Consider the following 16,532-nt stretch of genomic DNA (forward strand, 5'->3'; position numbering starts at 1 on the left):
GTTAGATTTCTTGGTTCTTTTTGCGGAAATGGGAAGTGAGACTGTGTAAGGAGCAGAAAAATTGCAGGAGGTAGTAGAAACTGAGTGGCGTTTTTGATGAGTCGTGCTTGGTTAAGACTCTGAAGAGACGAGAGACGAGAGACGAGTGACGAGAGACGAGAGGTATATATTCTATTGTCCTCCTAAGTCTCAACCGGGTTTTTTGGTAGCTTGGTATCCACGTTACTGCGGCTTACCGTTGAATACTTTATTTCATTTATTGTGCCCTTGTATATATATATATTTCAAAATTTTCCTTCGTTTTTTTTAAGAGAAAAGAGTATTAACTGGATATTAACTCAAAAAGTATTCATTTAAATATTTAATTTGTACCTCATGATGTTTCTTCGTTACCAAACTGTAGTTAATTTGAATAATTTACAAATTCAATCGAAAAAAGACATTAAGAAAATTTATTATCCAAATATTATGTTACAATCAATTTTAAAATTTTATTTTTATATATTTAAAAAATCTAATAATTTGATTGCAATTACCCTATTGATATTTTATCCATGTCAATTAAGGATTAAGTAATCAATTTCCAAAATTTTATAATCTTTATTAGTCAATTGACCTCTTGTTTCTAGTTTATATGTACATTTATTTTAGCAAGCACAGTGACAGCTTAATTATATTTGTTTATATTTTTTTCTATTTATGCTTTGCTCTCAATAAAAAGCACTCTTGATATTTTTCCTTCTTTCTCGTATCCAATCAATTAATCCTTAGATGTATAAGAAATTTTATATAGGATTTATAATTTGATTCATTATAGCATATTTGCTTCACGAATGGAGTAAAAGGAAATGAAATAAATATTATGTGATAATAAATTAAGATAGAAAAAAAATAAAAATATTTATTAGGATAAATTTCACATAAACTCTTTATAGTATGATATTTTCTCATATATCATTCTGAGGTTATTTTTTTTTACATAAAACATTGTGTTTTATTTTATTTTTCTAAGAGTTAATGGTGTTGAATTTTCAATTAATTTTTTTTACAAAGACAATAAGGACTTTTCTTTTATAATTTTTTTATTTTTGTTTGTTTAATCTAAAAAAAAAAAGATTTGAGTGTTTTTTGGTTTCTTTTATGACTTATATCTCACTTTCTCTTCTCATTTAATTTTTTTTTAGGTCGTTGCGTGTATATGAATCTAGGTGTTTTTTTTTATTTGTAGCCGTAATTTTTAGTCTATATCTAATGCCCTATAGAAAACTGTTTAATGTTTGTGTGAAGCTTGTAACTTTCTGAACTTTTAGCCCCAATTATGGTCTAAAATACAAACAGTTTGCTTTAATGCCAGATTTTTTGTAAAATAGCTGTGCAAATTTGGTGATAGTACGAGCACTACTGCAAATATGCTCACAAAAAAAAATATTCTTACGAGGCATGTTACATAAGAGCAGCTCTAGGAACAATTTTCTCCTCATTGTAATGCTTTGTGTATGCCTTAAAAGAGAGCCTTTCAGCTCTTTACATCATATAACAGCAGTTGGGCTCAAAGTTTGATTTTAACAATAACAAATTGACAATTAAATAGACTCTTTTGAACTTGGATATTAAGCAAGAATTAGTCTATTATTCTATCTATGCCTCCGTAGCTGATTAAGAAAGGTTTTTCTTCTGTGATAGCACCAGTAATCACACTACTAGGAGCATCTATAGGCAAAATGTAAACACTGCTCTCGGTTCACTTGCTGCAAATGCTTCTCTAATTGATTTCTATATTAATACACATGCAACGACCCAAAAGTAAAAGAAAAAAAAAATTGGGTGAGGAGAGAAAATGAGATAAAAGTCATAAAATGAAAAAAATAAAATTTTTTTCTTTAATTAAACAAATAAAGAATAAAAGGATAATAAAAGAAAGGTTTTTATTATCGTTTTACAAAAAAAATAAATGAAATTTAATACTATTACTCATTTTAGAAATAAAAGTAAAATACAAGATTTTGTATAGAGAAGAAATAACCTCAAGGTGTTATATAAGAAAATTTCTTACCATAAGAGGTGTATATGAAGTTTACCTTATTTATTATGTAGTTTGATTCATGAATAAATAGGATAAGAATTGTTATTATGATCCATTCCAAAATAAAAATAATTTTAGAACATAAAAAATAATAAAAAGACAAAAATATCTATTTTTTTCTTACTAGGACTATAATATATGTTTTTTAAGTTAAAATATTTATTTGTATAATTTATTAAAAATATTAATAAATTTTTATTTAAAATTTTAATATGATTATATATTTTTATTTTATTTTTTAAAATATTAATAATTTATAAATAGCATTTTAATTTAATTTTTAAATTAAAAATATTAATTTAATATAATTTATTACTAAAATTTAATTTTTTTTTTCTTGATTGGTCAGTCACTGAAGATGTGGTCGATGTAATAAAACGTCAATCTGACACTTTCACAATCAATTCTAACATACTTCCTCTATGGATCTGATTGTGAAAGTAGTACCACCTCACCTTCCTTTAATGGTGAAGGATATTTAGAAAGAGAAAGGCAGATTAAGGAAAGAGAAAAGAAGAAAGGGAAAATGAGGTCAATTAAACTTTCTTAAAATGAGTAGGAGTATTTTTATTTAAAACTTTTTGGACTTTATTTCATATGAGGCAAGATATTTAATAGTAAAGAGGACGATAATACCTATTTTGTGATGTTAAGTAATAACCATTCTTAAGAATGACTATTTCATATTATAAAAACAAACTAAACAGAAGAATTATAGCTAGACACTCAGGAATAGAGGGGAAATATGACTTATTAGCCATTCCCTTAAAGCAGGCGAGTAAGATTCCTTATATCGTCAATTCCTTTCTCTATGTAAGATATACTTTTAATTAGTAATGTTATTTCTTTTGTACTTTGAAATTTCCTCACATTAATAGTTAGAAATTTACAATGGACCTAATCTATATTTCGTTAACTTGGTGTAGAGGGATTCTTTTATTTTATAAGCCCAATACAATAGATCGTAGAATAAGAAACGATGATATGGTTTTAGTAGCCCATATATATATTGCTATGGTAGGATAAAAAATGATGGATTTTACACATTAACTATTAATTTTAAAAATAAACGGCTGACAAGAAAACAAATCAAGAGTAGTAATACTTTAATGCTATGTGAAATTTGTTTAAATAAGGTAATGAAATTATTGAAATTTTCTTTTGATATTATTTTTAAATATATTAATAATTATATAGTTTTCAAAATTTTAAAAGCTATTGTTTGAGAGCCAAATAGTTAATAAGTAACAATTATGTTCTTTTTTAAATGAATTAATGAGATTGGAAGTAATTCAAATTTTTCCCTTGCGTGTCAGAAAAAAAAAAGGCTTCCATTTAATGTAATATTTTAATATCATAAAGAAAATATATAAAAGAAAATTTTGGTGATCTTTCAAGAATAATATTATTAATTAAAGCATCAAAACAGACTCGTATTATTTATTCATAAAAGGCAAAAATATTGGATATTTAAAGGAAAGTGAATGTAATTATTTTAATAAAAATAAATTATACTTCAAATTAAAAATGTATCAAGCAAATTGCAAGCATATTAATTAGAGAAGACATTGTTTTAATTTAGGCTATCCACATGTCGAAGAAGTTGGGCATCCAATTAGGACAACTTTCCTTTTTTACCTAAAATTTTGTTTTTTTTTATATATATTTATATTAGATTATAAGAAATTTCAGATTGATAGTGTAAAACAATTAAGTGAGTTAATGTGGGATGGTGATTCTTCTTTATTAGACAGTGCTTCAATAGAAATATACATCTGATTCGGCATATAGTATCATGTATATAATTTTATGCATGTTTTGTTTTGTATAGAATTAAATTGTGCATTTAACACAAACTTTATTCATGAAATGACAAGTTTACAATATCTAACTCATATTAACCTTGTCCAGGCTACGCAGTACAGAGAAACTTCTGATGAGCTTCAATGCTGCGCCAATATCTAGCAAAATACTAATATTACATATACCGAAGGACGAAACTGGACCAAGAAGCTAAGTACTGAAGCAGTAGCTTCTATTTTATTCACTCGGTACCAGGCAATGACATTATTTGATACATCAATACGTATGATCAGCAGGCTGACTAGCTAGCAGTAGTTTATGTTCGATCTGGTTTAGCAACTGCAGGGATATAACCATGCCCCCAAGGATCATCCCTATTCTGAGGTTTATAAATGAGCTCCCTTGCAGCTTTCTCATCTGTAAGATCAGCAAGATGATTAAAAATTAACCTTGTAGAATTCTATATATGATTTAGAGGTTTTCCTGTTTATGTCATAGGTAGCATGAATTAATGAGCATGCTTTTGGGTTGATTAATACAAATATATAAAGAAAAACTAGCTGATTCATGCGTGTGAGCACAATTACTTAAACATTTTATACTCTTCAAGTCTCCATCTAGTTAGGACGAGTAACGAACTAAAGAAAAAGGCTAGCATATATGCTTACAAGTCTTGGCAGTCCTTTCCACGTTCCTTGTCGCCATGGCTGAGGCTAGTAGGAGAAAAATAACCAAGAGAACCTGGAAGAGAAATAAAAGCTTCTTAGGAGCCATTTTCTTGATAAAGGGGGAATGTTCGTACCGCAGTAAATATATACAGGCCTACCCAATGCCGACCAAGTTTCCTCTCATTCTCCTACCAAATTTAGGGGGCCTGCATACAAGAAGACTCGGATAGCTAATTAAATAAGACAATTTACAAGTCCAAATTGTTCTTTTTAGGTGACTTTCAAGGCCTTTTTCTGGTTTAGGTTATAATCATGATCATCAACTTGCTCCCTACTCCCTTTTTTTCGTATATTTGGCATCTATTATTCAAGAGGGTTTATGTTATTATCTACAAGTTCCAAAAAGAAAAAATCAAAAAGAGCAGATATATATATATATATATATATATATCTAATGATTTTAAGTGGTGTAATTTTATTTTTTTTTGTGAAATGAAGATAATAATAGTTAACCTTTTACTTCTCAAAGATTCTTGCGAAGTGCACAGGTTGTAATGGATCTTCAAAATAAACAATTGAGTTAATACTCTACTTGCTCAAATTACAAGCATTTCCTAATATACATGGTTACAATCCTCAAGTTGTTGTAATCAAATTCCATGGGGTTCTCGAGCTCTTTTCTGACTTGGAAGACAACCCTTCATCACGTACGATATGTGGACATAACTGAACCCATGTTTGCAATGAGATTCCCTCGTGAGATTGGAGATAACACTGTCACATTGCCACTGGACTGATTTCGTCCCAAATAAGATGACAATTAATCAACATCTGCCACTGGCTAGCTAGTTGCAAAAGTCAGTGGGAGACTGGGAGCCATGATACTCTGGTCCACTACATCAGCTTAAATTGCTGACTTTTGCTCCCTCGTTGACAAAAATCAGAAATCAAGGCCACGAACTCACTGCAGATGGTCAAACAAGTTGAACTTTTGGCAAAGTTGCCAAATTCACATAATCCAAATTTAGCAGGTCACCATGGTTTGGGCAACTTCCGCAAAAGTCACTCTGCACCCCACAAAATAGAATACGTCTATAAATGTGGGATCCAATCGAACCTCCCAATCTCTCCAGAAGATAGCAAAGCTTAGCTTGCAAAACCTTACCGACAAAAATGAAATTCCAACAGGAAGTCAGAGCCTCACAGCTACGCGAAATGGTAGATAATTAAATAGCATGTTTTAAAAATAGTTTTTACAAAATAAGATATTTTTTAAAATAAGTTTTTTATAATTTTAATTGCTCCTAATTAAGAGAGAAAATTTTTTAACAAAAATTGTTTTTATTGAAACTTCTTCATATTTAAGTACACGTGAAAAGAAATTATTAAATATTATATTAAAAAAAAGATTATTACTCGTTATATTGAAAAAATTTTATTGTTATATGTTATTTTGAAAAAAAAAATCATATTGTTACATGTCATATTTAAAAAAATTTTGCTACACATGATGTTAAAATTTTTTTTGTTATATACTGTGTTAAAAAAATTATTATTGTTACACGTCATATTTAAAAAAATTTTGCTACACATCATTTTGAAAAAAAAAATTATTATATGCGATACCATGTTCAATATATTTGTTACACACCAAGTGCATTAGAATTGTTACATGCAAACATAGCATTTAACGATACATGTAACAAGTTTGGGTAGTATTCTAATTTATAGATTTCATTTATAATTTCAATCTATCAATTCTAAAGTTTTGTGAATATAAACCAATAAACTCAAAAAATATATATTGATATCATTTTTAGATTTGTAAATCGATGATAATATGACAAAATAATGAGAGATAGACGGAGATGACAATGGTGGTACAATTAGAAAGAAATAAATGGTGAGAGAGACAGACAAAATTTAATTTGCTTGGATGGTGAGAGAGAAATTGACAGCATTTAATTTTTCTAAAATGATTTAAAAAATATTTTTATCAAGTGACAAAAGTTGATAAAAATAATTAACTTTATATTAAAGTTATTTTTTAAATGAGTTTATGAAATTGGTTATTTTTTACAATTTTTTCTAATTAAATCAACCAAGAAGAAACTAAGGCTATAATTGAGAAGAACAAATTAATTTTGCCTAATGAACCAAGTTTGATTTGCATGGGACTCTAGTTTCCTTACAGCTATACATGGGACTAAGCCATGGAAACTTATAGAAGCCAAATAACCTTGCAGTTACAGAGGACGGAGTTATGTACACTTGCAGACGTCTCTATCCGTCCCAACTAAAGCATATTAACGTTCTCATCTATGGAATTTGAACTTTTTATTCTACGAAAACCGCGTTACATTTACAAGTTACAATTTAATCCATAAATAACAAAATATATTATTAAGGAATCACTCTCATAATTAGCATTTAAAATTATTTGAAAGTTTTTAATTCAAATTTTGAGAAGAACGACTACCTTAAAAAGAATGAAAGAGAATGATTTTTTATTGTATAATCTAAAATTATATATAAAAATACAAGTGACGATTTAATAAACAATGTAAGTAGATATAATATATTTTAAATTTTAATCCATAAAAAAATCGGGTTTGAGCCCATAAATCGAGCATTTTCTAGTTACATCAAGAACGCCGAAGAAACAAAATAGCTTTGGTTCAACAGCGGAAGGGATCATTGGTTTAAACTTTATAAAAGAATATTGTCTTTATGTTTGCTTTATTTAATTTTGAAATAAAACTCATTGATTGGTTTCAATTTTGAAGATTTAAGGACTGCCGAGGTGCAAGTGCGACTTTGTTTACTCTTGCTCCGCCTCATGCATGGCTCAAAATATGTGAGGGTTCTCTTTTATTGATTGATACATACATTTTTATTAATTTGAAAATAGTTTTGATCAACTGATATAACATGAAAAGATAGTCATTTCATTAATTAGTATTTCCTTATCAGACACGTTATAATATATAACGTCAAGTAAAAAAATTGCTAAAATTAATCAGAACGTGATAACAATTGAGACACTAAAATTATATAAATGAATGATACTAGTAATAAGAGAGAGAGAGAGAAAAAAAAGGGGTCTTATAAACAGACTGCTGCTACATCATATCACTAGTAATCTGCTTTTATTCATATATATATATAGAGAGAGTGGCATGTTTACAACATTGAACACATGAGAAGCCATGAAAAGCATCCATGTTTTCCATATAACTTCTGATCTAAATCTTGAAGCCTGCAGTCTTTGATAAGCTTCCAGGAATGCATATGTTGAGAGGCCTCAAGGCTCAAGCATTGAACCACAGGAACAGTCATACGATACTGACTTACACAATTTTAATTTCATAACACAACATATAATTAACCATAACATGTTCTTACATTTAGAAGCGTTTACATGCAACCCGTTATTTTTTTTTATAATTGTGTCCTATAGGATCATCCTTACTATGTATTGGAGGAGGACTTGGAGATTGAAAATTGTTTTGTCGAGGAAGATCCTCTTTTTGAGGTTCAGGAATGAGTTCCCTACCCTTTTCATCATCTGTAAGAACAAAAAGTAGCTGAATGAATAAGTAGTTCAAGTTTTCGAAGCAAAAGACCAAGAGGACAGGTAGGCTTACAAGATGAATGAAGCTTGGAAGACCTTCTGACGACATCCATCGATGCCATTGCTGAAGATAGGAGGAGCATTACAATCAACAGAACCTCCCCTTGTAATAAGCACCTCTTGGAAGCCATTTTGCATGATTCACGCATACATCACTATATATATGCCTAATTACCTAGTAGTTTCCCTTCATTTTCTTTGCAGTTATTTGGAGGTCTTTTTTGATGAGGGGACTTTGAGAGCAAAAGTCAGCAACTATTGGAAGACTTTTGCTCCACCAGAGGTGACGTATAAAGACTTTCGCATCAATATGTGACCAATTGATCGTAACTGTTTAAAAAGAATAATCAATACATGTTAGTGATGATAACAAACTACTTCAAATTAAGAACATCACCTTTTGTCTTTTCCTTTTAGATAAATGAGCTATCCAAGAAAAACTGGGAAAAAGAATACTGTACAGCAACAAACAAACAGAATTGAACTATACAATCAATGAGCCTAAACTTCATAATGTAAGAGGGGATTATCAGTAAGCCTCACCTGTATTTGATACACTGATGGCAGAAAAAGTGTTATGAACTGTGAGGATGACCTGATGCAGTCAAAGGACAACCCTCTCCCTTAATGATCATAGTCAAAATTATACGCATCTAAGATTTTGTAACTCTAAAAAAGAAATAAAAAAAGATAAACCAACGGTTTCCCTTTAACCTTTATTTTAGCTTAGTATTTGTTCTGATGCCTTAGAGTCAGACATATGATTTCATTAATTATGGTGGCTGTCGAGCATAATGGGATAATTAAAGGGAGGTAAAAGGGTTGTCAAACAACCAGAACCAATGTTAATTTCTCCCTGCCGCAAAATGAAATATGGGATGAAGCGTCATGTGCAAGACAACTCAGTAGAAAGCCTCACTCTGTCAGTTTGTTTATCCTAGTTGAAGATAGTTGCAAGACACTAATATTTCAAGTTGCTTTGCTCCGCCATTGCCACTCTCAGAAGCAATTTCTGACGTTGAAAATAGTGTGAAGGAGGCGAGGAGGTCTCCGCATAGGAGACAGAGCTACAGAAGGGAAATAATTCTTCATTATTACTGGGGGATCGCGTCCCACCTTTTCTCAACACAATCAAACAGCAGGGGATGAGAACAAAGGATTTTCTGCTTCCTTTGTCATCTTTTTTTCCTTTTTCCTCCTCTCCTATCTATGGGATTAGAAATACAGCAAATAGTCCGACCCTTTCGAAGTAAATAACCCAGGTGCCAAACAATAATGTTAAATACTTGACACAATCAAGGATTTGAATGTAACACTTTGAGGGCAACAAAAAATAGCAAGATGGGCCAAGTTAAAAGCCAAAATATTTTTTTACTGCTGCCATTGACTTGGGAAGCAAGAGTGCAAATAATAAAAAATAATAATAAAGCCAAACATGAGGAACTGTTATTCACTTGTTTGTAGCTTAGATACATGCAGTGGAATTCCAATCTCTATTACAAACAGCCTGCTTCAAGCTGCTGAGACACACTACGCATGGTTGGTCGAGATCGGGGATAGGCATGTGAACATAAGATAGCGAGGTTTAACATGAACGATAATTCATCTTCATCTTTTTGGCCTATAGGAGGAGAGAGACGAGGATCTAAGACATCTGCCAAGCCGATTCTTGGATCAGAGAATGAATGTAAATAGGATATAAGTTCCCCAGGATGCTTTCCCATCAGAACTTCAAGTGCCAAAACACCAAAGCTGTATACATCGCATTTTTCGGTGACTGCCATAGAGTAAGCAAGCTCTGCAGCAACAAACATTCTTTGAATGAGGATGGGAATTTCCAATTATATTTTGCATTGAAGACAGATTTAGTAAATAAAACAAGATTCATCAATAGGCATAGAAAATGATCCTCTATGTTATATCGATGCTGCTGCTAAGGCCTGCTTGCAGTTTCCTTTCAAACCAAAACACAATGAACAAGAGTTTCTCCTTAATTTTAAGAACAGTTCCTTGCCACATAAATATGACACTAAAAATTATTAGAAAACATACTGCTATTATGAGCATGGAAGTTTTAAAAATTGGTTTCTCCAAATCAGTAGAGATTAAGTGTATATGGCTCAGAATTCCTAGATAATCAATACTCAAATTCAGAGAGACTAAAAGAGAAAGGAAGAGTGCATGCAGGTTACCTGGAGCAACATAGCCATAAGTTCCTGCAACTGCTGTCCAGTTGGATGAATCATGAGTCAACAACCTTGCAGTGCCAAAATCTGATACACAGGCCTCAAATTCAGAGCTCAGTAAGACATTCTTGCTTGATATGTCTCGATGAATTATTGGTGGAACACAATCATGATGCATATAAGATAGAGCATGAGCTACCCCTTTAATAACTCGAATCCTTTTCGTCCAATCTAATTCCTTTGCTCCGACATCATTGCTCAAGATCTTAGCCAAGCTTCCCCTTTCCATAAACTCGTACACCAAAAAATATTGTCTTTTGCCAGAACAAAATCCATAGAGCTTTACGATGTTTCGATGCCTTATCTCTGTCAGAGCTGCAACCTCATTCTTGAAACTTTTCACCTCCTCAATCTCCATCTCATCATGGGAACTCAACTTCTTAACAGCAAATACTTGACCATCTGGCATTTCTGCTCTATAAACTTTTCCAAATCCTCCCACTCCAATGCAGCAAGTCTCATCAAAGTTCTTTGTAGCTTCAAGAATGTCTTTGTACATTAATTTCCCATTAAAATGCCCTATTAAGAAAAAATTTTCCCGCTTTTCGCTGCCCTCAATTTTGGACTGATTTACTGATCTCCGATGGAGAAATGCTAAAATCCATACACAAACCATTAAAAAGATTGATATACTTGCCAAAGAAGCAACAACAATAACAACAACCTTGTGTTTATCATTTCCACTGTTCTTCTCTGTAGATGTGGGACTGCAAGGTTTTAAACCTTCTCTCTCACCGCATAGATCTTTGTTGTTGCTAAAAGCCTCCGGTTGAGCTGACCGAAAAATGTTGCTGTTGGGAAGAGGACCCTCCAAGTTGTTGTGTGAGAGATTAACAGCCACCAAGCTCCTCAAGTTGCTCAGTGAAGAAGGAATTTTACCAGTGAGATTGTTGTGGGAGAGGTTTAAGTTTTCCAAACTTGTAAGCTTCCCAAGTTGTGAGGGTATCTCTCCAGAGAGTGAGTTATAACTGAAATCTAGTATATCTTGTAAGGCTACAAGATTACCAATTTGATATGGAATTGTTCCATTCAAGTGGTTTTCGTTCAAACGTAAATTCTGCAGCTTGGAGCAATCCCCCAACTGATATGGAATGGGCCCTCTGAGCATATTCGCCGAGAGGTCTAGAGACTGTAAATTTGGCAGTCCTCCAATTCCTGCAGGTATCGGACCTGAAAGCTTGTTATCTTTCAGGCTTAAGGACAACAATTTCGATAATTTTCCAACTTGTGCAGGAATGATTCCTGAAATTTGGTTGGAAGAAAGGTCAAGCCCCATTAATTGGTTCAACTGAGTAATCTCATCTGGGATCTTTCCACCTATCATATTTCCGGCAGCTTTCAGCAGTGTCAAGTTCAGACATTCTCCCCAATTTGGCGAGAGTTCACCACTCAGTTTGTTGTAACTTAAGTCAATATATGTGAGATTCGGGTACACACCAAAATCTTGGGCTATGTTTCCCGTAAGTTGATTATATTCGAGCCGAACTCTATACAAGGTCTTGCAATTCTTCAGGCTTTTTGGGATAGGACCGGAGAAATTGTTGAAGGATGCACTGAAATTGACAAGCTTCCCACCTCCGCAAACTTCTGGCGGCAAGTTACCACTGAAGTTGTTCTCAGCCAGATGGAGAACTACTAATGAGGAAATATTTCCCAACTCTTCCGGTACGAAACCAGATAAGTGGTTTATGTGCAAATAGAGAACAGTTAACTTGCTTAAAGTTCCAAAACTAACAGGAATGCTACCTGAAAGTTGAAGGCCGGAAAGCCGTAGAACAGTTAAACTGCTCAAATTACCCAAAGATGGAGGGATAGGCCCATAGAAATGACTCCCATCCAAAGCTAGTAAAGACAGATGCTGCAAATTCCCTATCTCATCAGGAATTCTGCCACTAAGCAGAGTATCTTGAAGGAGAAAACGTTTGAGACTAATGAGGCCAGTTTTTGATCGACTAGTTCCATCCGGAAATAAACGCGGGTCTAGTTCGCCCGTTATGTTGTTTCGTGAAATGTCAAGCTCGTAAACTTGAGTGAGATTGGCAAGAGAGACCGGAAGCTCGCTGTTTAAAGAATTTGTGGAAAGATCAAGGAACTGGAGTTTTGAAAGTAAGCCAATGTTGGACGGTATTTTACCGGAGAGCTGGTTTACCTTGAGATCAAGCCGAAGGAGGTTTGGGAAGGACGAAAAATCCAAGTTGTCAACGGTACCCTTCAAACCTGTGTATGCTAGATTTATTTCAATGACATTTCCTGCATTATTGCAGGTTATTCCACGCCATCTGCATGGACTTTGAGTAGAAGCATTGGCAGGAGCTGGAGTGACCCATGACTGTAGAATAGATTGATTACCGAGACTTTCTTTCCATTTGAGAAGGGCCTTAGCTTCTCTATTTGGCACTGAAATGGCATTGCAGGGCAATGCCAACAAAGCTATGAAGAGAGTAAGAGATAGATACTTTTCTTGGTAATTAGCCATAGTTCACGAGGTCTTTTTTTTCTCTGGTGCTGCTACTCAATGGCATGATTTGCTTATGGCTTATAAGTGGATTAACATTTCAACTCTTGGCTTCTTACTAACCTTTCACGTTAACAAGATTTTGTTCCGATGCGTATATCTTCTTCAAGGTAATGCCCATAGGGATTGACAACTGAAGATGGAAAGTGGGAACCGGAGCAGCCAAAGTTGAAAATCCCGCCCAGTTGAAGAAAGGCCAAAAAACAAATGGATGAAAAAAGAAGGAAGGGTATTGGTTGCTTTCGAATGGACATCTTCTGTCCCGAATTTGTGCCCTGCTCTCTGCCCCGCATATTAGATTTTGCCACGTTGCATGATTAACGTTGAAGTCAACTTTCCCTTAGAAAAATTCTCCCAACTCAATACTTGACTTTTTTTGTCTTCTCTTGGTCTGGTTGGTGCTGTGCTTTCAGAGTTTGGTTGCTTCAAATCTTGGTGGGAAGTCAGCGCCCTTTTACAGTTTCAGATTGGATCTTTTGATTTTTCGTTTGCTTGCTTGCTTGTTTTCTACCTCTTTGGTTCTCCTGCGATTGCCATGTTAATCTCTACTATCTTGATTTGTCTTCTTTTTTACCGAATTTTAATGCGGAAGTCGGCATTGCTGCATTGTTTTTGTTTGCAGCAGCTATTTGGTGTTTAGGTTACTTTTGGGATGATTTTATCTTTCTGTTTCGCTGTGATAACTGATGCTGGCTTTTTTGGTTTTATGAGAGGAACTCAGTTTTCGGTTGAGTTTGATGGTTGGTTGGTTGGTTTTGTTGATGATTGTTGTCATGTTGTGCATAAAGAGATTTGTGCATGTTATTTTTTGTATAGCAATGTACAGATTTTTTGGATTATTGTTATCTAACTCGACGCAAAGGGCAGGGGATACAAGTTTTATTTTCCGTCATCTTTTGTTCAATGACAGGGATAGGGTTTTCCTTTTTGTTATTCTAAAAGGAGTTTCGGAGGGATACGCTTCATTCAAATGGAAGGGCATACAGACCAAGAGTGCGGTCCTGTGTTCATTGTTCTCAAAGCCAAACTTGTTTCTAAGATTACTGGTAAGAAAGAAGAGTTTGCTGTTAAACGTTAAAGGTTTATTTTTCTTTAATAATGCTGCGTGGCAAAGTTTTATTAGTGGTGCAAAGAGGGTTGGAAGATTTTTAGGGTTTGAAGATTTTCATTCAACACACGATTGTTACGTTCCTGACAGGGTATATATACGACCTTCCTGAAAAGCGGCTTGACTCATTCCAAAAAAGTTTTGCTTGTCTCCTACCCCATGCTTCCAGAAGTTCCCCGCAACTAATTATCACTATTGTCTTACAATAATCACGTAAACTCAAACAGCTAGGGGAGCTATTGTTCATTATTCCTTAAACAGTATTTTTCTTTCACAAAAGTAATGCTTTGAAATCCATGCAATGTCCACCCATGTTTAACAATGATTAAACTTCCATTCCATACTTAAGTTAGTTTTCATTTGGTTGTTATCCTTCGTTTAAGATTTAAGCATAAGTATATGCTTAGATTAGAGGCTGATACGTGAAGATTCAACATTTGGATAGGTTAGTCGGAAAATCTGTCTTGTAAAAATCAAGTCTCATGTATCCATGACTTTAGTTTTATATCTGTACTGATTTACAAAGTTTTACTATTTGAATTTTATAAGCTTGGAAAATTACATCAGTATACTTTTTAATAAAATCAAATAGAAGTGATTCTAAATTTCTTAAATAAAGTTATGGATTTATTTTTTTAAAGATTGCAGAAGTTGTCTAGCAGTAATGCCAGGGGCAATTTCAGAACTTTTCTACACTTTTCTTGCTGATTTAGTCTAGGGCTTTGTATGGATGGAAAGGTTATTAAGTATAGTTTTCAATCCAAGAAACAGATCAAGATTTCGATTTTTATAATTTAAGATATAGGCATTTTAGTGAGTAGTGTGTAAGTTGTACATATTGTTGTTTAGGAGATTTCGAGTTATTTTGTACAGTTTCAAAGTTATAAATAGACTTTAAAATTTTTTTTGAAATGTTTAAATAATTGTAATTGGGTTTTTAACTATTTTTGAGAGAAAGGAAAGTTGTTAAGAGTGAAAGAAGCTTAATAAAACCTGACTTGTTTTGACATTAGCGTATATGTATGTTTCTTTAATGAATTACATGTTTTGTTCCATTATTTTCTAAATATGAAAACACGATTAAGTAGATTGCTTTTTTTTTTCTATTTTTATTTATTCATATGATTAATATTGGTTATGAATAAGATATGAAAATTTTTTTGTTATTATTTAAAGAATGTTTTAAGGGTCATGAAGTGATTCCTATAAAGTGGATAAACACTATTAGAATTAGTTCTACAATCTTACTAACGAGTTATAGTAGTTAGCGTATAATCCTGTGAATGAATTATAATAGTTAATGTAAGATCTTACTAACAAGTTATAATAGCTAGTAACTATCATTAAAAGGGTGTTGTTAATAGGATTTTTGTCACGGGTTATAGTAGTTATTATAGTTAAAGATGGTAAAACTTTGTGAATTTAAACGATTGAATATGTGATTTGCTTGATATAATGTTTGAAGAACAAACTTTATTTGTCAATGATTTATAAACTTACAATGATTCTTTTAACTGTTTTGAAAGCATGATTAATTTATTGACTGTTCTCAAACGATTTATATGATATATTAAAAACAATACTTGATTTGGTAAAATGTATGCGCAAATATACTTATTTATGCTTTGCAATAATTAGAGACAAGAATTTAAAATTTTTGGGAGATAGGAAATCAAAATGAAAAGCTTATTTTAGTATTAAGACATTATTAACTATGTTGAGACTCTTATTATGTATAATTGATATTTAAATTTTTTTTATTTAATTTCTTATGTTGGAGACTTTAAATGGAATATAATAGTTTATAAATGTTAATATAATTTAAAAAATTATTAATATAACTTTAATTAAGAACTTTTATATGAATAATAAATAAAAAAGTTTTATATCACTTTGACATATTACATCAAGATAATATTATCGTAATATATCTCGATTTTGGAACGTCACAACAAATGCCCCAAACATGTATACGTTGGGCTAATTGATATCCAAGGCTTAAGCATTGAACCACAGGAACTGCCAGAGCAAAGTGACTACATAATTCTAATTTCATACACTAAAATAACATTTTCCATCATTTAGAAGTGATTACATGCAACCTGGTTTATTTTTGGCATAATTGTGTACTACAGGAATATCCGTCTATTGCCCGGACGTCAACGATAATGGTGGTTCCAGGGATCATCCGCTCTTTCACGTTTAGATACGAGACCCCTACCCTTTTCATCTGTAGGAAAAAGAGTAAAAACAAGTGTCAGAAAATCCATAACCTTTTACAACTTCATCATAATATATATCTGCTGGATATACAAGTATGGAAGTTCTTCATAGTAAAAGACCAAGAAGACAGGCAGACTTACAAGATGAATGAAGCTTGGGAGACCTTGTGACGGTATCCCTTGATGCCATCGCCGAAGGTAAGAGGAGCAATATTACCATGAAGAGAACCGCCCATTGTGATAAACACATCTT

The 16,532-nt window shown here is 32.6% G+C and overlaps 1 protein-coding gene and 1 long non-coding RNA gene across 2 annotated transcripts; both read right to left on the minus strand.

The window, feature by feature from the left end:
* Positions 1-3,921: 3,921 nt before the first annotated feature.
* On the minus strand, positions 3,922-4,726 carry LOC110418656 (uncharacterized). The gene is made up of 2 exons (XR_002445410.2): positions 4,555-4,726; positions 3,922-4,303 (listed from the first exon to the last, which is right to left on the minus strand). It is a non-coding gene; the product is annotated as an uncharacterized LOC110418656 (long non-coding RNA).
* Positions 4,727-9,553: 4,827 nt separating this feature from the next.
* LOC110418344 (uncharacterized) lies at positions 9,554-13,029 on the minus strand. The gene is made up of 2 exons (XM_021431038.2): positions 10,381-13,029; positions 9,554-9,986 (listed from the first exon to the last, which is right to left on the minus strand). The coding sequence occupies exons 1-2, from the start codon at positions 12,908-12,910 to the stop codon at positions 9,685-9,687; spliced, it is 2,832 nt and encodes a 943-aa protein (XP_021286713.1). The 5' UTR covers positions 12,911-13,029; the 3' UTR covers positions 9,554-9,684.
* Between the last annotated feature and the right edge of the window lie 3,503 nt (positions 13,030-16,532).

Source organism: Theobroma umbraticum, unplaced genomic scaffold (assembly GCF_002168275.2).
Source record: "Theobroma umbraticum cultivar Fairchild unplaced genomic scaffold, ASM216827v3 scaffold_50.0, whole genome shotgun sequence".
Lineage (NCBI taxonomy): Eukaryota > Viridiplantae > Streptophyta > Magnoliopsida > Malvales > Malvaceae > Theobroma > Theobroma umbraticum.

What these genes read in the sequence shown, in the direction of transcription:
- LOC110418344 (XM_021431038.2), bottom strand. Translation starts at nt 12,910, where the DNA reads ATGGCTAATTACCAAGAAAAGTATCTATCTCTTACTCTCTTCATAGCT. An exon ending in TTATGGCTATGTTGCTCCAG is followed by an intron (nt 9,987 to 10,380) that starts GTAACCTGCATG and finishes TTGTTGCTGCAG; the next exon opens with AGCTTGCTTACTCTATGGCA.